A 22,613-nucleotide genomic window follows, 5' to 3' on the forward strand; every position below is an offset into this window, starting at 1 on the left:
TTAGTTCCTTTAAAAATTCCATTTAAGCCTCTAGTGTTATGAGACAAAAATGAGACTTTCATAGAAAAGTATTAAAAAATAAAAGCGATTAACGTTTGTTGCTTCTTAAATTTTTTGCGAGTAATTTAAAGCGGCTTCTATCTTGTTGATTTTTTGTGTTATCAGCTAGTTCGGTAACTTGTTGTATAAGAGCATCAAGGTTTGTTTTACCAATAGTTCTTACTTTTCTATGATGTTTTACAGCAATTAAAAAACGTTCCAAATTAGCAGGATTGAGAGTACCATTACATTTCACAATGTCTTTAGGTAGGGCATCTTTAATTGATTGCGTACTTTCGTCGGAATCATAATGTAAATCTGGTTCTTCTTGAGATATGTTTTTAGACGGTACAATAGGAGTTGCAAAAGCATTCTCAGATTTATCTGATTGACTAAATAATTTTTTTTTATAAATTATGGGTTGTTGTCGAGTTATTAAAAAATGGTACTGCCTCCGAAAGCTTGAGCCTCTTGTTTGCATGAGTTTCTTGAGGGGGTGGTGACAAAGCTTTGTTTTTTTGGAGGGCTTGTTTAAGGCCTGGTGGCATATCAGAAAAAGGCGGGATTCTATCGGTTATCTCTTGTATATTGTTAATACTAGTTGAAGGAAGTAAGGGGAAATTGAATGCGTCAACTTTTCCTGGTGATCGTTCATTCTGATTTTTTGGGGTAGTATAATTTAAAAGCGAATCTTTATCTGATCTATTCTGATCGTTCACTGCCTCGGATGTTTCTACATCAGCTCTCTTTTTGTAACATCGGTCTTCTACATGTCCCCTCTTTTGACAATATTCGCAAAATGTAACGCCTTTTTCTAGGTACACGATGTGATTTCGCTTTCCATGTTTGATTAAAAACGAATTACGCATATCTTCTTCAAATAACACATAGACTTGTCTTTTAAACGAAAACATCGCTCCTAATAACGGGTCGTTATCTGTGTTTAATTCTATATATTAAATATTTGACGTAATTTTTCCGAACTTTGTTATCTCGTTAATAAGGACATCATTTTCAATATCCGGTGGACAATTTGTAATTACTAATCGTTCAGAAGCTCTAATTAATTTAGTGCAATCTACATGAATTCCGTCTATGTCGAACCCATCCATGGCTAAAGAATCAGCCATGTCTGCAGTTGCGACGTACGCGCAGATACGTCCTTTGGATATTCGAGAAATGTAGAACGTTTTACCTGCACCGATGACAGTGTTGATAGCTCTGGCGTAGTCTAAAGTTGGGGTTAGTGGCATCGCTGTGAAAATAATAGCTTGTTCAGCGGTAACATCTGGTGGTGGGTTTCATTTCTTAGGCAGATCTTTACCGGACTTAATACCGTTAGTAGTATCTAACATAGCGGCAACGACTCCGTTACAAAAAAAAGTGATCGAACTAAAATACAACAAAGGCTTAAAAACTGACAAACACGGAGCTAAAAAAAGTGCGACCTTTCACATCGAGCGCTAAACCTCATATATATATATATATATATATATATATATATATATATATGTATATTGAATTGAATTGAATTTATTGTGTCATAAAACAGTACATACTATACCAGCAAGTTATAACACAGGGTTGTCAGAAAACAAAGAAAAACATAGCATTATTCATAAAAAGAATAAAATAAATAAAAAAATAGAAACATAGTAGATGATAACAGCGTTGGTCATTGTAAGTTATATTAAATGTAGTTACAAGAGGAATTCATACACTAGATATGTTATACAAATTTAAAACTTAAAAATTTAAAAATTTGAAATCTAAAAAAAAGAATGATTGAATAATGAGTCTAATCCAGTTACTTTAATTTAATATTTTTGCTGGTCAAGAGAACTCCATTAAAAATATCGTTAAGTGATCCATGATTATTATAATTATTAGTTATGCGGCTTGTAGAGAGACTGCAATTTCTTGAGGTATAAAAAGTAATGCTGTTTCTGGTTGTACGTTTCGGACAGTTTAAGGAAAATGATTCTAGAATTTCGGGACAGTTTATCTTATTAATGAAAATTATATTTAAGAGTTTTATGTCATTTTTGTGTAGACTTTCGGATATATAGTCCAGTTTGAATTCGCTCAGAAATTTGTCATATTTAATATGTTTTTCTGAAATCGAATTATAAAGGTAATAGAATTTATTTGAAGAATATCTAGTTTCTTCAAACTACTCTCGCAAACATTTCCATAGACAATATATCCATACAACAATGATGATTTTACTAAGGACTTATACAGCGTTAGTAAACATTTTGCTGAGTTTAGTAAACAGGAGATTTTGTAGGAACAACCTAATATTTTGTGACATTTTACAAGCGTCTGTTCAATGTGATGAGTAAATAATAGTTTTTCATCAAAGTAGAAACCCAAATCCTTCATTTTACTCTCGCGTTTTATTTTAATATTATTTAATTCGTAAGTATTTAAATCGGGCTTGTCTGTCCGAGTGAAGGTCACCACCACTGTTTTTTGTTAGTTTATTGGGATGTTATTTTTAATGCACCAAACATACAGATTCTACAAGTCAGCTTGCAGGCTGACACAATCGGTTGAAGTTAAGATATTTTTAGATATTTTATGGTCGTCTGCGAATTGGTAAAGTTTCGAATTGTCTATTACACTAGGAATATCGTAAGTATAAATATGGAATAGGAGCGGTCCCAACGATGAACCCTGCGGGACTCCACATGAAACCTTATAATGTACATTGCCAATTTCTCTATTGCATTTAATATAATTTGTGCGGTTTGACAGGTAACTCTTGCACCAATTAAGTAGATTACCTGAGAGGTCATATAGTTCTAGTTTCTTGATTAAACGAGTACGGGAGACCCGATCAAAGGCCTTTGAGAGGTCCACATGAATCGTATCTACTTGACCTCGAGACGAAACTATAGGTTCAATATAGTTTGTGAAGGCTAGGAGGTTTGTATCAACAGACCTTCCTCTGACAAATCCGTGCTGGCACTCCGGAATAGATAACTTAAACCAGTTATAAAAGTAGGTGTGGGCGGTAAAGTTAAAGACCATACTAACAAGGAGACGACCCGAGGTGTTACACACCGATTTAGTTGAAATCGGGGGATTGGTAGACCTTCATGTAACTTGAAAAATCCTAAAGGGAATTTATTCAATGGGCAACGGTTTTGCCATGGCAACGAAAAATGTTTTTGACAACATAAAATGGAAATTTTCCCATTAAAAATAACATGGGATTTGGACCAATTCCAAGGGTCCCCCCAGTAAAAGAATTTCAAAAATTGAAAAAATTTTAAAACACCAAAATTATAAAAAAAAATTGTTAAAAATAGACGAAAAAAATTAAAATTGATCACATTTTGATCAATTTGAACCAAATGGGTGAAAATGAACCGATATGGCTTAAACAGGAAAAATTTCCGTTTTATGTTTTCAAAAACATTTTTCGATGCCATGGCAAAACCGTTGCCCATTGAATAAATTTCCATTATGATTTTTCAAGTTAAATGAAGGCCTACCAATCCCCCGAGTTTGAACAAAATCGGTGTGTAACACCTCGGGTCGTCTCCTTGTAAGTGAGTTTAAAACCGTTATTGGTCTGAGTTTCCACTAAACCCTTTCTTTAGTATTGGAGAAATGAGTTTCGATTTCCAGTTATTAGGATAGGTACCAGTTTTGAAGAACAAATTAATCAAGATATCTCTACATCCTTTCAGTATGAAGTTCAGTATCCGATCCAGTCCGGAGGTAGTTGTTGGTTTTAATTTATTAATGGAGTCTTTGACATCGTCTTCTGTAATTGTTAATTTAAAAAATATTTGTAATCATATTTAGTTGGTTGCTAGCAGTCAGGATTGGCGCGGAGGTATCAATAGCGATACTTGAAAAGGTTTTTGCAAATTCGTTAGCTATTTCAGAATTATTAGTTATAAGGGAACCTTCTTTCATCAGAGTAATAGCGGTGATCGAACAGGATTTGGTCTTATTTACAAATCCTCAAAATTGTTTTGGATCTTTTATAACTGTTTCTCCAAAATTTTTTAAATAGACAGATTTGTCTCTCCTAAGTAGTCGTTTGGTCAGTGATCGTTGGAGGTTATATTCATCGAGAACTGATTGAGTATGGAGCCTTTTTATTTTCTTATGTAAGTATTTTTTTCGTTTCAGGGCCTTTTTCAATTCGGGAGTAAACCAATCCGGGAATTTCCCGAAAGATTTCATAGAGCGCGAGTAGAGAAAGTTGTTCTTCGTTTGTTTAGGAATATTTTTATCCATGGCAGCCTGTAAAGCGTTGTTTAAGTGATCGACAGCTATGTTAACGTCATTTGAATTAATTAATGGTGACCAGTACGTCATTGTACAGGTGTAGATAGTTACCTTTCTTAAAAAGGTAAGGGAAACTAGTTAATGATGAGTAATATTTCATTTTTAAACTTTTAAAAAGAGTTTCCCTAATAGATGGATGGTATGCATCTTCACGGACCATAAAATCTGATGGTTAGGGTGTTGTTTGTAAAACAAAGGTCCAAACAATTTCCATTAAAATTTTTGACAACGTTAATTTGACGAAGGTTTGAAAATTAAGCCAGTTCAAATATTATTTCAGCTTTAGCCTTGACATAAAAAGGACAGTCGGAATTGTCGTACATAGCCTAGTTGACTTTAGGCAGGTTAAAATCGCCGAAAAATTTAATTTATCCTTCATAAGTTGCCAAATGATGCTTTAAAAGACAGCTCAATTCTTCGTACTGTTCCACTGAGGCTCTTGGCGATAGGTAAATATTTCCCAGTAGAAGCTTGACTTTAGAATCAAACCCAATTTCAACCCTGACTGCGTCGAAATTTCCTTCCAAGTCAGGACGTCGTATGCTATAAATTTCTTTGTTTACGGCAACTAAAGCGCTGCTACCAGCATTTGCGCGGACATGACTATATGTGACGAAATTATCGGGGAAGTAGTTTGAATTAAATCTGAGATAGTCAAGGTTTGTTTCTGTTATACAATATATTGGCCAATTTGTGGATAATATGTTTTCAAAATATACATATATATATATATATATACATACATACATATAAATATATATATACATACATACATATATATATATATATATATATGTGCGTGTGTGTTTATGTATATATACATACATATATATATATATATGTGTGTGTATATGTATGTATATATATATTTATATATATATATATATATATATATATTTATATGTGAAATCGTCTCCTCGACACAGCGAGCCTCTCTCTTAAAGCCCGGACGCGGAAAAGCAGTCACCCACTTCACTGGCCTGCCGCTAAAACTAGACGCTTGACGTCCACGTTATGGTAAACGCCTCGTCTGAAGTTGAATCTATCCGATAACCACATCGCGTTACATCCGAAACTACAGGATTCTCAGAAATGAAATATTTTGCTATTAATCAAGGTTTAATTCCGTATGTTTAAAATAAATTGTTCCTCACTCAACCTAATTTTCTAATTAAAAATTGAAAATAAGTGTCAAGGGGGTGAATTTATTTAGAAAATTAAAAGTTTGATGAACAATTTTAATATAGCTATATGTGTATTGCGACAAAATTCACGAGAATTGGAGAAGAATATCGAAAACGCTCCTCATTCGAAATTCGTAAAATGGTTTTCGTAATACCAGCACCCTTTACGGGTTGATTTGGGTACATTTGTTCGAATTTCATTCGTCCGAACGGTGGTACAAATGTCCGATTTATCACTTGTCCGAATGCCGGAAAACAGGATCGTATGTTCGAAAACAAATTTCATTTTCCCGAAAAATTTTACAGCACTTTTGTTGGTGATTTAGTCGTTCAATTTATGTTAACTTTACTGGCGAATTTCATTTGTTCGAGTAATCGTTGGTCCATTTTTTCAAACATTAGGAATTAGTTGTTTTTTTTTTAAATATTGTTAATATAAGAAAATAGTAACATTAACGTGAACCTAAAATATCCACAACATTCAACGCAATTCCCACTTACTATATCGGCCAAAGGAGCCAGATCGGGCGACCTTGCTGGCCAGTGTACGGGACCGATTCTCCCTATCCCTCGTTGTGGAAATTCGTTGTTTAGGTAATCTCTCACGACTCTGTGGTAATGAAGCGGGGCATCGTCTTGCTGAAACCACGGCAGTTCGTCAAGTTGTTGTTCTAGCTCATTGCTCAAGAAATCTACATAACTCTGGCCATTTAAATTTTGTGGTAAGAATACTGGACCAATTAACTGGTTTCCAACAGGACCAATCCAAACATTCAAGCGCCCAAATTGAAATTGGTGACGGTGTTAATATCCCCAGTGTGGATTTGTGTCTTCTAAAACATTATTATTTTGGTGATTCTAAGGGTCGTCTCTTGCAAACGAGGATTCATCCGAGAATAGCATGTTGTGGAGGAATTGTGGGTCGTCGTGCACGGAAATTAGCAGCCAGTTGCAAAAATCCAGCCGTTGTTGAGCGTCTCCATCTCGTAAACCGTGGTGAAGCGTTGCACTGTAAAGATGGTACTTATGCCTATGTAAAATTTCCCAAATGCGAGTTTTACTGCAAGCCAAATCCTTACTCGCCGCGACACAACTATTACGTGGGTATGCGGCAAAATAGGCTAAAACGTGGGTATGTCCAAATCCCGCTGACCAGGCCCACGAAATCGAGGTTGTACGTTACCATACTGGTGAAAGTCATTTACAGCTCGCCTTACAGTAGTAATGGATGGTCTCTTATCTAGATGTCGTTGCTCAAAGATCTCACTCACTCGTCGTAGATTTCTTACACCTTCCGCGTAGTAAATGACCACTAGTTCGGTACGATCAGCTCTGGAATATAGAGGCATGATTGATAAGATTGATAACGACAATAATGTTACACAGTATGTATTACAGTTATTTAGATGCTGGCCATTTAAATTTTGTGGTAAGAATACTGGACCAATTAACTGGTTTCCAACAGGACCAATCCAAACATTCAAGCGCCCAAATTGAAATTGGTGACGGTGTTAATATCCCCAGTGTGGATTTGTGTCTTCTAAAACATTATTATTTTGGTGATTCTAAGGGTCGTCTCTTGCAAACGAGGATTCATCCGAGAATAGCATGTTGTGGAGGAATTGTGGGTCGTCGTGCACGGAAATTAGCAGCCAGTTGCAAAAATCCAGCCGTTGTTGAGCGTCTCCATCTCGTAAACCGTGGTGAAGCGTTGCACTGTAAAGATGGTACTTATGCCTATGTAAAATTTCCCAAATGCGAGTTTTACTGCAAGCCAAATCCTTACTCGCCGCGACACAACTATTACGTGGGTATGCGGCAAAATAGGCTAAAACGTGGGTATGTCCAAATCCCGCTGACCAGGCCCACGAAATCGAGGTTGTACGTTACCATACTGGTGAAAGTCATTTACAGCTCGCCTTACAGTAGTAATGGATGGTCTCTTATCTAGATGTCGTTGCTCAAAGATCTCACTCACTCGTCGTAGATTTCTTACACCTTCCCCGTAGTAAATGACCACTAGTTCGGTACGATCAGCTCTGGAATATAGAGGCATGATTGATAAGATTGATAACGACAATAATGTTACACAGTATGTATTACAGTTATTTAGATGCTAAATAAATTTAAGGTTTTTACTGACCTTTAAACCTGTGGTCTTGTTATCTTCTCGCCTATCAGAGTTAAAATAGGTTTCGAATACGACTAGATGCAAACACAGGCCTATTAGATTAAAAAAAAATGAATAGGAAAAGTCAATAGCTAAATGAGCCAGATTGTGGTTTCAACAAGTTGGCAAGCCAAAATATACCTCTCCTCGGAAGAATGGTCCCTAGTGGTATTAATTTCTCGAGACGGCCCTCGAGGATATCTCCGCAATTCAGAGTTATTTACGAAAAACGTATTCTCGGTTCAATCCCTGCCCGGTATAAAATTTTTATTTTAATTTAAATAATTGAGACGAGTTTGATTTATTCAGAATATTATAAATTAAGTAGTTACAACAACGAGTTAGACTTACTAAAACAATGCACAATTGAATTTAACCCTTTTTACAGTACATGTTTATCAGTTGAATATAATACGAAGCAAATTTTAATGAAAGAAATATCTACAGATGGTATTTGTATTTTTGTCGCTTACGAAATATTTGCCGCATAGTTAACGCTCATTTTATTTCAACGTTCGCCCGATCAAGATACCGTAGATATCTGGTAGTGGACGACTCGTAGACTGTCGGAACCATCCTGTTGACGTTGGGACACATACCGCATGAAAAAGACCAAAACCGTCCAATTTCCAATATCATATAATGACTCGCACACCCAGGATATCAATGACTGCATTAGGAATCGTAGATATCCAAATATCCACACCACCAAAAAACTTATTAACATGAAGCGAAAAACTTACCATTCACCAAGCACAGAAAGCCACTTGACTAAACGTATATCAATAAATGACCGTAGAGGGAATAGTTAGGGTTCTTTATAAATAAACACAAACGAACCCAATTGATGAACTGCATTAAACATCTTAATCAGCCGAGAAAACGTTTAAAATAAATTACGACCGAGTTGAAAACCAGACCAATTCGATATGTTGTTAATAAATGAATTATTAAGCTTGAAAACCAATACGCTAAACCTAATAGATAAGAATATACGACTGAAAAAACTAAATAAATTACAAAAAACTAACGGGTTCTACCCTTTATCTTATCTGCTGACTGCGCTAAAACAAGATTTGACCATTAAATTTTTTGAAAATGCGACGTATACACTTTGAAGGTTCCGTCAAAAATTATCCTTTCCCAAACGTAAAGGTTCTCAAAACATTAATACACAAAAAATAAGTAAAAAGGTTCCTCCAAAAAATGAACCATTTTGCGGAAGAAGTAAATAATTTTAAAAGAATAAAAGATAAAACAAATATACAACCGCAAAAATAAAACGTCAAATAATAGAAGAAAACAATCTTTAACTCCATTCATTAAAAAAACCCTAAACAAAAGTACCAAATTGAAATAAAGCAACTTATTATATTAAACAAGATTAAGTCTTTATAATTTTTTCGTAAAAAAACCACATTAGGCCTTCACAATTTCATTCGTAAAAAAATTCAAGACTTTGTTAACTATTATGCTTACAATGAGTGTCTTATTTGCAGTATAGCTTGAAGTTATCGTTGGTTCTGTGGTAGAGCGCTCGACTGCCTAACTGAACGGCCCGGGTTCGAAACCTGGGTGACGCATTTGTTTTTAATCAAATGAGAAATCGCTAAATTAGAATTTCTTCGATGCAATAATTTAAATCTTTCACGAAATTTTGCTCTATTTCAATTAAACCAAAATTTCATGCTCTATTAAATAAGCTTTTGATAAAGCTGAAGGTCTAATTTTCAATGAAACGTAATAAGTGTCGGTGGTTCTGTGGTAGAACGTCCGCCTGTCAAACAGGCGGTCTCGGGTTCGAAACCCGCCCGATGCGATCGCAAATTGATACTAAGACGAATACCGTGAACAATTGGTAAAAAAGTAGCTATAATAGAAGTCGTTTCGGCTATTTTCAACAGTGTGTCAGAACTTAAAGCCTGGTGTACCTAGTAACAGAGACCATACCAGTGGTGGTCTATCATCATAGTGCCCTAAGCCAGCGTTCACCTAGGCTGGACAGGTCACAAATTCAGCATGAGTAGCAGTACCCTTCTACTGATGGTTGAACCTTTGACGCTAGCCCCTCAACCCAGCAGAAGGTGGGCTATTTTGAACAATAACCTCGCCACATTTTTTCCACTTTTTAGTTCCCCCTTACCAACGTAGGCATTAAGGCCCAGGGGAACCTAATGGTGCAAAAATTATTAGCCGGAAATAAAAATTTTAAAGATATACTAATTTTAAAGATGTACGAACCGAACGGCTCGGGGCGTAGAATTCACTACGCGGCGAAGAGAGCTCGCCGTCGCGCCGTTTTTGCCCTTCGAAAATCAGCCTTTCTTTATTTGTTCAGAGTGGTAATGGCGCCAGTAGTACCACAATATTCGCGAAAGTTGCTGCTGTAGTAGATGTGGGGTCTAAGGATTAAAATGACGGTGCCCGAAACAAAGCATTTGTTAAAGGATTAAAACATTTCACAAACAGAGTCCGTGAGGTGTCAAACCGAAGTTTAATTCGGAAAAATTCATTTTTTTTTCAAACCACCACCTCGATTTGCCGAAAATTCTTTTAATGGTGTACTTTTACGTAAAAATTTGTGCCGTAGTTAAATAATTTTTGCAGAGAAGTAGCTAACTATTCAGCACATTTCGCTAGATTTTGTTTAGTTTTTTAATGCGAAACATAATTTTTCGGGAATTAATACTTATGGAGATATAGTTAATGGGGTTTATATATGGGGAATGCGTCAGAGCGTATAATAACAGAAATTATAAAAAAAAATCCATCAGAAAAATAAAACTTGAATCCAGTTATTAGGTATAAAATCATTATGTATAAATTCATAAAAATAAATATACACAAAGTATAAACACAAATTCGCCAGTCAATCAAAAAATGTAAAAATTAACTAGCAAAATTAAGTAATGTATAAAAAATAATTTATATGGTATAAAATAAATTGAACTACATGGCGACCTTCATTTATTTAGATTGTAGTCATGGAAGTGATAGAAGGGGGCACGAATCAGATCTCATATTTTTGTTTTCGATAATTACGCCGCTTTACGCGTATCGCAAAAATTCTACTAGAACTGGGACCTTGTATTTAATTTGTAGACGTGGCGCTCAGCTCAGTGTGATGGACGGGGTATTTTAGTTATTGAAGTGTTTAGATTAACGAAACGGCATAACCATGATGATGACAAGGTAGAAATACTTAGAATAAAGTTTTTAGCTGATTGCAAAGGTAAGTCATCCGTAAATTTCGCAACGTATCAACGTCAAGTTTATAATCAAGTCGCTGATAGTTATTTAATTTAAAACGTATGAATTTCTGAAATATAGTTCATTTTTAATAATTTGCCTAGGAATCCAAGGGTTAGAGATATCGGGTTTGGTCAAACTTCGAGATATCGAAAACGACCAATTTGCAGATTTTGAACGCGTTTCAAATATAACCAGAATTTGACGAAAAAGGAAACCTGTCAGAAGGATCAGAGAGGCAACCGATAATATGGACAAAGGATATATCACAATTAAAGAATTCATGATGTTAACAAGTCACGGTGTTCCTAATTTCGACGAACCAGACCAGAGACACTTTGATATTAAGCGTTCTGACTATGCCGCTACATGTGCACCCATGATGATATAAAGAACGGGGCTGGGGGGGGGGGGGGCATCATGCGCCAATGTAAAGTCTTTGGGCAATTTTTATATAACTTTTTAAATAATGTTTGGCGGGGAATAATTCCTGCACTCCTTAAAAAGTACTTTAAGGGGGGTCGAGAAAGGGGAACAAAGGGAGTGGCGGGGCTTTTGTTCTAATTTACCGTCCTTTCCACACTTATGCAGAGGTGGGCATTTTCCGAAATGGTTCGTTTTGAAAAATTTTCGCTCACTGAATCTGAAGCGCATTATAACGTTCTACGGCAGTCGTTCGCGAGCGAGAACTGATTTACAACGGCGATTTCCGAACAATAGCACGAGCTTTGGAATAAAAGTTCGATAAGCGAACGTCTCTAGAACGAATTTTGGAAGAATAGTTTGATAAGTGAGCTTGTCTCTAGAATGAGTTCTGAGTAATAGTTCGGTAAGCGAACGTCTCTAGAACGAATTTTGGAAGAATAGCTCGAGAAGCGAACTTGTTTCTAGAATGAGTTTTGAGTAATAGTTCGGTAAGCGAACGTCCCTAGAACGAATTTTGGAAGAATAGCTCGAGAAGTGAACTTGTCTCTAGAATGAGTTCTGAGTAATAGTTCGATAAGCGAACGTCTCTAGAAATAATTTTGGAAGAATAGTTCGATAAGTGAACTTGTCTCTAGAATAAGTTCTGAGTAATAGTTCGATAAGCGAACGTCTCTAGAACGAATTTTGGAAGAATAGTTCGATAAGTGAGCTTGTCTTTAGAATGAGTTCTGAGTAATAGTTCGGTAAGCGAACGTCTCTAGAACGAATTTTGGAAGAATAGCTCGAGAAGCGAACTTGTTTCTAGAATGAGTTTTGAGTAATAGTTCGGTAAGCGAACGTCCCTAGAACGAATTTTGGAAGAATAGCTCGAGAAGCGAAATTGTTTCTAGAATGAGTTTTGAGTAATAGTTCGGTAAGCGAACGTCTCTAGAACGAATTTTGGAAGAATAGTTCGAGAAGCGAACTTGTCTCTAGAATGAGTTCTGAGTAATAGTTCGGTAAGCGAACGTCCCTAGAACGAATTTTGGAAGAATAGTTCGAGAAGTGAACTTGTCTCTAGAATGAGTTCTGAGTAATAGTTCGATAAGCGAACGTCTCTAGAACGAATTTTGGAAGAATAGCTCGAGAAGCGAACTTGTTTCTAGAATGAGTTTTGAGTAATATTTCGGTAAGCGAACGTCTCTAGAACGAATTTTGGAAGAATAGTTCGAGAAGTGAACTTGTCTCTAGAATGAGTTCTGAGTAATAGTTCGATAAGCGAACGTCTCTAGAACGAATTTTGGAAGAATAGCTCGAGAAGCGAACTTGTTTCTAGAATGAGTTTTGAGTAATAGTTCGGTAAGCGAACGTCTCTAGAACAAATTTTGGAAGAATAGTTCGAGAAGCGAACTTGTCTCTAGAAAGAGTTTTGAATAATATTTCGGTAAGCGAACGTCTCTAGAACGAATTTTGGAAGAATAGTTCGAGAAGTGAACTTGTCTCTAGAATGAGTTCTGAGTAATAGTTCGATAAGCGAACGTCTCTAGAACGAATTTTGGAAGAATAGCTCGAGAAGCGAACTTGTTTCTAGAATGAGTTTTGAGTAATATTTCGGTAAGCGAACGTCTCTAGAACGAATTTTGGAAGAATAGTTCGAGAAGTGAACTTGTCTCTAGAATGAGTTCTGAGTAATAGTTCGATAAGCGAACGTCTCTAGAACGAATTTTGGAAGAATAGTTCGATAAGTGAGCTTGTCTCTAAAATGAGTTCTGAGTAATAGTTCGATAAGCGAACGTCCCTAGAACGAATTTTGGAAAAATAATTCGATAACCGAAACAATCTTTTAGCCGTGAGATCTCATTCAATTCTAACCTAGAATTTTTGTACGAATAGAGCGAACACCCTCTAAAAATTTCGAGAGCCGGTTTTTCAGGAGTTGTTCGGAATCAACTTTTCTGTAGAATCGTTCGCTCTCATTTATCGTCAGAAAACGAAATTTTGAGCTAGTTTAAATTTCCTTAAATAAAATGCTATTCTTCAGACTTAAAAAGGTGGGCATTATTCGAAATGGTTCGTTTTGAAAAATCTCGCTAACTGAATCTAAAGCGCGTTCTAATGTTTTAGTTGCTTATTTATTTTAATTACTTATTTAGTTTCTTTTTTGTTTAAGACATTTTAACTAAAAAAGTCCATAATAATACTTGGTACGTCTTAAATAAATTAATTAACGTTAATTTGGGAGTTTTATTGGTTTATTTACCTCGGGTAAAAGGTAATTTGACTTAAAAACCTTGGTGGGCCTTTTTCTAATTGGAACCATTATCTTATTCCTAATGGTTCTCTTGGAAAGTATCAGTTTTAGAGAAAGTTGCCACAACCCCCAACTTTCTCGCCAAATATTGATAAGAATGAAAAATCATTATTTCTTCTAATGCTAAAATATAGGGAATTTTCAAGCTCATTGAGCTATCTCTAAATTTTGTTCAATTTAACCCAAATTTGTATACCCGAGAAGTGTGCATATCCCGATAATCCTAAGGTTATTAGCTTTATAGGCAGACTCCCTCTAGATTTTCAAAATATTTAAATATGTAAATTCATTTCACAGTGGGATTAATGTTTCCGTCAGGTGCCAATTTTTCATCATTTTATTTTAGACTAGCCGAAACGCTTTCAGCTAGGTGTTCATTAGACTAAAGGCAAAGTCCGAAAATCATGTCACACTTATATTTTACTTCTGAATATGCGCAAAATGACATAAAAACCCACGTAGGACTATGCAACTACAACTTATAACGCGTTCAAAGCTACCCCGGTCCGGGGAGCGAGAGAATTACGACAATTATCTTGGGCGTGCATAAAGAGCAACAAACAAAGAATTACCATACCACTGACCATGGAACCACAAACGTTTCGTGTCACACGTATTAGTTAATGCCGGTAATACGTGGCTTCGAAAAAGTGTCCCACTTATTAAGTTCCATATTATTAGTCGCTTATGATCATACGTTGTTTTATGAATATATATTATAAGGACCGCTTGGTACGTCGGTCGTCGTCGTCGTCGTACGTCCGAGCTTTCAGGAATGTTTGCTTAGTCTGTCACGAAACCAAAGGCGGGGCGGCGAGGAAAAAGCGACCCACGTTACTGAGGTGGTTCGACTATCTATTTTCTCAAAATCTGTCGCCCCTGAGAGTTGGGCCGTGTTTGTTCCAACACGCAATACACTCGAAATTTTCTCTTTCCGCCGCGAATTTCGGAGGGGAAGGGGATCGTATCGGGTAGTTTCGGAAATGGGGAGGTGGGAGGGGGGGGGTTTCGGGGTCGTTCCGATTTGAATGTCCCGTGGCGCTCTCGGCGTACGTTAGTCCCGTGGCCTTTATGCGTCAGCCATTGGGTACAGGGGGTTTAAAGGGGTACAGGGTTGAGTTATTTGTGCTGGAAAAAGGGTACCACGGAAATTCTCGCATTGGAAAGGAAGGGGAGTACTACGGAAATTCTCGCATGGGAAAAGCGGAGAGGGGATACCACGGTAATTATCACATGGGAAAAGGGGGAGGAAGGGCCTTACTGGGGTGGTTCTACTATGGGGAAAAGGGTGACACGGAAATTATCCCATGGGAAAAAAGGGGTTGGGGGGCGTACTGGGGTAGAGTGCCTCGAAACATACAACTAGCAGAGGGCCCGCCTGTAAGGCGGGCTTCTCGGCTAGTGTATTTATATACATTCATGGTTGTATCGATAAGTATAACACTTATTTGTTCATGTTGGTAATACGATATGTTCCGAGTACTGCTATATTATTTCGAGAGTTACCCTTATTAGTTAACTCTGGTCATACACGGCAAAATCGAACTAAAAGCAAAAAAACACTAAAGGGATAATAGTACCACTTCTCAGGCTTAGTTCGGGTCCTACGTTAATTATGGTTGTAACTAACTTAAATTTAATTTTTTTTCATACGCGACTGCAGCCGAGAATTAAACGAAACTAGGATTTAGTATAACACTTATTTGTTCATTTTGGGAATACGATGACACACTTTTAGTTACTTCTTGTCGTACATATGGTCTCGATAAGCGTCACAGTTTTTGTAACGTCTGGTCAAACATTGTTTCGATAAATGTGACGCTTATTAGTTACTTTTGATCATACATTGTTAGAGAGTTACACTTATTAGTTAACTTCTGGTCATACACGGCCAATCACTAGGGTTTACGGTGTCGCATATGTTGTGCTTAAAATACAGTCGCACTTCTCGGGCTCTACTTCTGGATATATGTTGTGCGTAAATTACAGTCCCACTTCTCAATCCCACTTCTCGGGCTCACTACTGGTCATACGTTATTGTTTTTTAATCCACCTATGACGCGAAAAGGCTATGTAACCCACTTAAACTTATTTTTTTTTGCTACGCGACTGCAGCCCAAGGTAGGATTCGCCGATAATTAAAGGAAATTATGATTTACGGTGTCACACTTATATTTTACTTCTGGATATATGTTGAGCGTAAAATGGGCTTAAAAATCCACGTAGGACAATTGACCGCGTTTACATGGTCGCACTTTACGCGACAAACAGAGCGATCGTTTTTTGGTTCGTCATGTAAACGCAAAAATTTGACAGAACGTATCGTTCCATTTTTGGTAGAAAGGTGCGACAGCATGAGGTATACTTTTTCAATTGGAGCGACCTGAAATCGCTATAAAGACGCTGTCGAACCCTTTCCTAGAGGTTTTTCCCTAAAAAAGCATCCGCAAAAGATTTTCCGATTCGGAAATTAAAGCTTTGATTAATGTTATTCATGAAAAAAAGCTGCTTAGTATTTTAGAAGGGAAAAGGCAGAATAATGCAGACGTTTTTAAAAATATCGAAAAAGAGTTGAAAAAATTAGGGTTTTAAAATAAGGATTGTCAACAAATTAGAAATAAATGGAAAAATTTAAAACGGAATTTATTAAAGAAAAATCTTTAGAAGTGATCGAAATCGGGATCAGGCTTCAAGTAATTCGAAGAAATGAACGAAATTTTAGGCTCAAGAACGATAGCCAAAGCGCAAGAAGATGGACTCGAAAGCGAACCTTAAGATATTTACAGTAAGTTCCATATTTGTTATAATCAGTTTCTAGCTATTGGTCCGTCGAGCCGGATCCTCGTTACATCAGTGAGCCGCTACAACTCAAACTGAGGGATCTGGTCTTCTAATCCTGGCGTGTGGGACAGTTCGGTTCGTAATAGTCATCTAATTCAACGAAGTATGGATAATCTGATCAACAAACGATGTGGCATCAAGGGACAGTTAACAAGACTTGAAGGCATCGTCACCAGTCACGCAACTTAACCACTCACGGACACCACAGTAAAACTATACCAAGGCATGAGTTGGAAATGCTTCAAACGTCTATTATATTAGCCAGTACTGCCATAGATTTCGACACAAATGAAACTGAGTTCAACGAACTGATCGGAAGGGCAGATACACTTAGCATATTATTTAACGATCCTTTGGCTCAGCGAACAGCCGCAACAGCACAACAAACCCAGCCAGTCTGAAGAGTCATCAATGAATTCTAATGGAGTCAATTGTTTGGTATCAAGAGAATCTTGGACATCATCAAAGGTTGTCTTAGCCACGGCAGTAATCGAGGTTGAACTCTCAGACGGGCAACTACGATCAATACGAGCATTGTTAGATTCAGGCTCACAAGCCAGTTTTATCTCTGAACAATGATGCAAAAAACAATCGATGACCAATTGTCTAGAATCTGGGAGCTAGAAGAGATATGTCCGAAAAGAACACTCACTGTCTACGAACTTCAATGCGAAGAAAGCTTCTCAAAATTCACCACCCGCAACAAGGACGGAAGATACGTAGTTCGTCTTTCATTAAAGGGTCATCAAGAACTTGGAGAATCCCGACACATGGCGGTACGAAGATTTACGAACCAAGAGAGATGACTACAAACAAATCCTGGTGTATACGAACAATATCGGACATTCGTGAAATAATATATCGACCTCAGACACATGTCCTTGCTCTATGAAGAAGAAAGAACTGCTCATAAGGGATTCTATTTACCACATCACGCCATTGTCAACGAGAGCAGTACTACTACAAAATTAAGAGTAATTTTCGATGCGTCAGCTAAATCTAGAAACGACCTCATGCTTGTCAGGTCCAAAATTCAAGACGACTTAATATTATTATGGATTCGTTTCAGGCTACACGCTGTCGTAATGACGGCAGACATTGAGAAAATGTACAGACAAATCTTAGTCCATTCACAGGACACGAATCTACAACGAATTGTCTGGCGCACAAGTTCATCAGAGCAATTACGGACTATAAGTTACTAACAGTCACGTATGGTACTGCGTCTGCTCCGTTCCTTGCGACACGAACGCTCAAGCAACTAGCGATAGACGTTAAACAACAATATCCTAAAGCAGCACTGGCTCCAACTGAAGACTTCTATGTCGATGATTTGATGACCAGAGCCTAGAGGTCGGCGTTTGGATGAAAATTACCCGTTTATTTGGATAATATCCATAAACAGAAATTATCCAAAAAATAATCAGTAATTTTTGGCTTTTTCCCATATTAAATTGTTTCTTTCCATGGATAAACGGTTAACCGCAATTTTTATGATTAATCAAAATTTTGCCAATTAATTTATCTGCTCCGCCGATCTCTACCAGAGCCGATAACACCGAATGCGTCAAAACACTCGGTCTTCTATGGACACCAGCAACAGATACATTCTAGTTCTCAGTCACGGTAAATACAGACAAACCAATTATAACTAAACGAGTCATTATTTCTGAAGTAGCTAAGATCTTGGATCCGATGGGACTCTTAGACCCGATAATCATCAAAACGAAACTCTTACTTCAAGGTTTATGGAAACTTAAGTTGGATTGGGACGATCATCTCCATGAAGGTGTTAACCAGAATTGGAAGGCGTTTCAGATAGACCTGAAGGAGATCAAACGATTAAACATTCAGCGTCACATCTCGCAACAGCGAGCTCAAGAATTCAGCCTCCAAGGTTTCTGCGATGCGTCCGAGAAGGCTTACGCTGCGTCAGTATACTTACGGACCAGAAATCAGGATGGTAAAGTACATGTACAAACGCATTTGATCGCAGCAAAAACCAAGGTAGAACCCCTGAAACAAGTGTCATTACCCGGCCACCTGAATTAATGGCTTCAAAAGTCGCTTGATGACTAAGGCCTAAGCTGGTGCCTTGGGTATTAGCCTAGCTGATTATAATTATTATTTTTATTAAGCTCGAACTTTGTGGCGCTGTGCTTCTCATTCGTCTAGTCAAGACAATCCATGACGCACTTAAGAAAATCACCTTAGAAACTTACTGTTGGACAGACTCGATGACGGTCTTTGGATGGCTTGCTTCACCACCACAACGTTGGAAGACGTTTATCGCTAACCGAGTATCAGAGATCCAAGGTTCGGTCACTGGAGTACAATGGCATCATGTCAAAGGTGAACACAACCCAGCTGATTGCGCCTCTAGGGCTATGTCCGCCGTTGAACTCCACAATTATTCATTATGGTGGAATGGGCCGTCTTGGCTCAATCAGGCTACGGAATCCCACCATCAAGTCATTTCAGACGAAACTGAAGAGTGCCTACTCGAAGCTCGACCTATTCATGCACTTTCTACGCTGGGTAAGGTAGATGCGTCCTTACTTGATAATTACTCATCATTGTCCGTGTTACTTCGAGTTACGGCGTACATCCATCGATTCCTTAAAAACACTCGAACGTCCAAACCTAACAGGACAACTGGTCCGTTATCTGCAACCGAAATCGACTCCGCACTCAAATATTGAGTAAAGACTGTTCAACCACAAAATTTCAGTGAAGAAATAAGATGTCTAAAGACATCTTCACCAATTCCGTCAAAAAGTAAATTACTGTCATTAAATGCATTTCTTGATCCCGATGAATTACTTCAAGTTGGAGATCGGATTCGAAAAGGCAAAAATGAATAATAATAATAATAATAATAATAATAATAATAATAATAATAATAATAATAATAATCAGCAAGGCTAATACCCAAGGCACCACCTTAGGCCTAAGTCATCAAGCGACTTTTGAAGCCTTTAATTCAGGTGGCCGGGTTACAATGCGTAGAAGGGTGGTGGCAAGCCCTGCATGCCACGCGTACGAGCCAACAGCTCCCTACACTAACTATTACCGTTAATCTCAACAAGTTTTTATGGAAGGGGAAACCGAAGATCTCGGGGGAAAACCCCTTAAACCAGTGGGGAGAGAACTTGCAAACTCTATGCAGAAGGAGTTGTTCCGAATTTTCACCCAGTGCCACAAGCTGGGATCGAACTCGGCTCCTCTTGCTGCGAGGTGAAAGTGCTAACCACTCCGCCACCCCACCTACCGATCGACTCCATCGAATGATCTTACCACGAAGAAACAAATTAACAGATCTGATACTTGTCCATGAATATTTAAGCCATTTACATGCCGGATCGCAGCTGCTTATATCAGTCATTTGACCAGTGGCGTAGCGAAGGGGGGTGGAGGGGCGGACCACCCGGGGCGCCACCATTAGGAGGGCGGCAAAATTTCCCCTTTTTACAAGGATGATTTTGGCGCGTTCATCCCTTCTACTTCGCCTCTCTTCCTATCCTACTTGGAATTATGATTCCGCCCCGGGCGACAATGGCCCACGCTACGCCACTGCATTCGACGACGCTTCTGGGTATTCGGCATTCGAGATGCGGTCAAATTCCATGTTCGACGTTGCGTGCCAACAGTCCGACAGAAAGCGACCACCCTCCAGCAAAAAATGGCAGATTTAACAGCAGCACGCGTTAACCCAGCTAGAGCGTTCTTACGATGCGGTGTGGACTACGCCGGACCATTTCCCCTCAAGGTCATGAAAAATCGTGGACAGAGGACTTTCAAGGTGTACGTAGCTCTCTTCGTTTGTTTTGTAACCCGAGCGATTCACTTTTAAATTGTCAGCGACATGACTGCAGATGCCTTCCTAGCTGCCTTGAGACGATTCACAGGTCGAAGAGGATAGAGCTCCGACATTTATAGCGTTTGTGGGTCCAACTTCCACGGTGAAAATCAAGAACTAAAGGTGTTTTTAAAGTTCACGACAACACGGAGTAGTCGCGGTGAAATTTCACGGTCGACATCGAATGAAGGTATTCGCTGGCATTTTAATCCACCCAGCGCGCCAACCTTTGGAGGTCTCATCTAAGGCGAATCGTGGGACTGACTGCTTTGACTGCTTACTATGCCAAGTCGAAGCGTGCCTGAATTATAGACCCTTGTCAGCATTATCAACTGATCCCGACAGCCTTGTGGCCTTCACACCCGGACATTTCCTGATTGGTGACGCCTTGACCGCAATTCCAGAACCTGACCTAACGACTACCTAAACAAACCATCTCATACGATGGCAGTTGGGACAACAACTCCTTCGGCCATTCTTATTTAAGGGGTCAGGGCGATTTCCTATGGCTAAAATTAATACAGCCAAGTCAATAGTCGGGTCGCTAAAAATTTTAAGACTTTATTTTAAGCGATTTTCATGCCCAAGATTCAGTATTGGGGATGCCTAGCGGGATTATTCTTACTGTCAACAATTATTGTCTGGAAGTACTACAATGAATATTAATGAATCAGCGTTGGTATACAGTACAGAGATATCCATACGGATTTGTTGCTACAGTCAACTTCAGCGAGAAACTTATTAGAATCCCGTCATTTAACGAAAGTTAGGTACAATTATAGTATAAGGTATCCGCCGTCATTTTGTTGTTTATTTAATTTTTTTTAAACAATCGCTGAACTAATACAATTTTATTTAAAATAAACCACCGCTTTTCGAGAAACATTGAGAATTTAAATTGTATTTTCAATTTCCAAAAATTACGTTATACTCTCCAATATAGGTAGTATATATAGTAGAGTACACGACGTTAGTTTTAATACTTTTGGACCTATCTACTATTTGAAATTTTTGTAATAATGCGATTAGGTGTATTTGGGTTGGGTAAGAAGTCCCATTATAATTATTTTCTTTAAAATAATATTCTTTTCGGCAACAGAGTAGATGCAAACCGAGTAGATGCGAAACAGAGTAGATATAAGCCGAATAAAAGCAAACAATTTTACTCGTTTGAGGCTCCTCAATGTGTAGGGAAGTTTTAGGCTTATTTCACGAAATATTAAGTTTATTTCGGGTTGTTTGTAGTTGGGTTAGGTTGGCTTAGTGTACCATTTTTGACATGGAAGGCCAACTGATCATCTCGTAGCCAGTTTTGCGGAAAAATGAAAAAATCTAATTTTGTCCGTCTTCGAGTTAACGTTGTTTTTCGCACTTTATTCAAGAAATAATAAACAATTTCTTATGGATATTTTATTTAAATATCATTATTTATACGTAATAAAGTATTTTTTAGGTAAAAATTATCACTATCATAATTAATTTCACTGCAGTTAATAATAATTAACATTTAACCGTTAAGCCTTTGCTTCGTAGGGAAAATTATCCCGTAGCCGTTCATATATTTTAGGTTAAAAATAATGTATTTAGTAGAACCAGAAATAATTTTGTGGAAAGTGAAATTTAGTTTAAAGTTAATTTTGTTTTATCTCTTCCATAAGTTTTTTTTTACCCAGCTTATTTTTTACAGAGTTAAAAAAATTAATCATTGAATTTTGATTTAGGTGTATCCATCTAGCATTGTGTAAATAATTTTGGGAATTTTAATTACAGTAATGAAGTATGGTAAATATTTGAATAATTTTTCATAACAATAAACGTTTTGGGCATTCAAACTTAATCCTCTATGTTAAGGCGTCTTAATTATTCAAAAGCTTAAAGAGTGAGTAGACTGAAATTATTGTTATTTGAGGATCAATAGTGTACGAGCCATAGCGTTGTAAGGTAGTACAGCCAGAACAGGACTGGAGACCCACCATTCAAGTACTGTTGATTAATTACACTAAGCGCGTTAGAATTTTTTTTAGTTTTTTATTAAAACATATATTCATATTAATTGCCTTTGTGGCTATTTTCATTTACAATGTATGTGTACTGTACGTACGTGAAAGTTTTACCAAAATTAGCATATTTCACTTGCTTACTAGAACCAGTTATACACCTATTATCTTGTTATCTAAGTCTTAATGGGAAATTAAAACTCAATTTGACATAACCAATTATCATCATTATTTCCAAATGTTAAGT

General features: G+C 37.5%; 1 protein-coding gene across 1 annotated transcript; it reads left to right on the forward strand.

Annotated features, from left to right (window-relative positions):
* The first annotated feature begins 18,072 nt into the window (after positions 1-18,072).
* Positions 18,073-19,212, forward strand: LOC149962215 (uncharacterized). Its single transcript, XM_090164433.1, has 3 exons — positions 18,073-18,136; positions 18,186-18,517; positions 18,649-19,212. Exons 1-3 carry the CDS (start codon positions 18,073-18,075, stop codon positions 19,210-19,212), a joined length of 960 nt encoding a protein of 319 aa, XP_090020559.1.
* The last annotated feature ends 3,401 nt before the right edge of the window (positions 19,213-22,613 follow it).

The sequence above is a fragment of the Leiobunum rupestre genome, chromosome 1, assembly GCF_980474605.1.
Source record: "Leiobunum rupestre chromosome 1, qqLeiRupe1.1.hap1, whole genome shotgun sequence".
NCBI classification, from domain to species: domain Eukaryota; kingdom Metazoa; phylum Arthropoda; class Arachnida; order Opiliones; family Sclerosomatidae; genus Leiobunum; species Leiobunum rupestre.

Excerpts from the sequence above, each read along its gene's own strand:
- LOC149962215 (XM_090164433.1), top strand. The coding sequence starts at position 18,073 with ATGCGTCAAAACACTCGGTCTTCTATGGACACCAGCAACAGATACATT. Across the intron at positions 18,137-18,185 it reads CATTCTAGTTCTCAGTCACG|TAGCTAAGATCTTGGATCCG; the intron begins GTAAATACAGAC and ends TTATTTCTGAAG. Across the intron at positions 18,518-18,648 it reads TGATCGCAGCAAAAACCAAG|CTCGAACTTTGTGGCGCTGT; the intron begins GTAGAACCCCTG and ends ATTTTTATTAAG.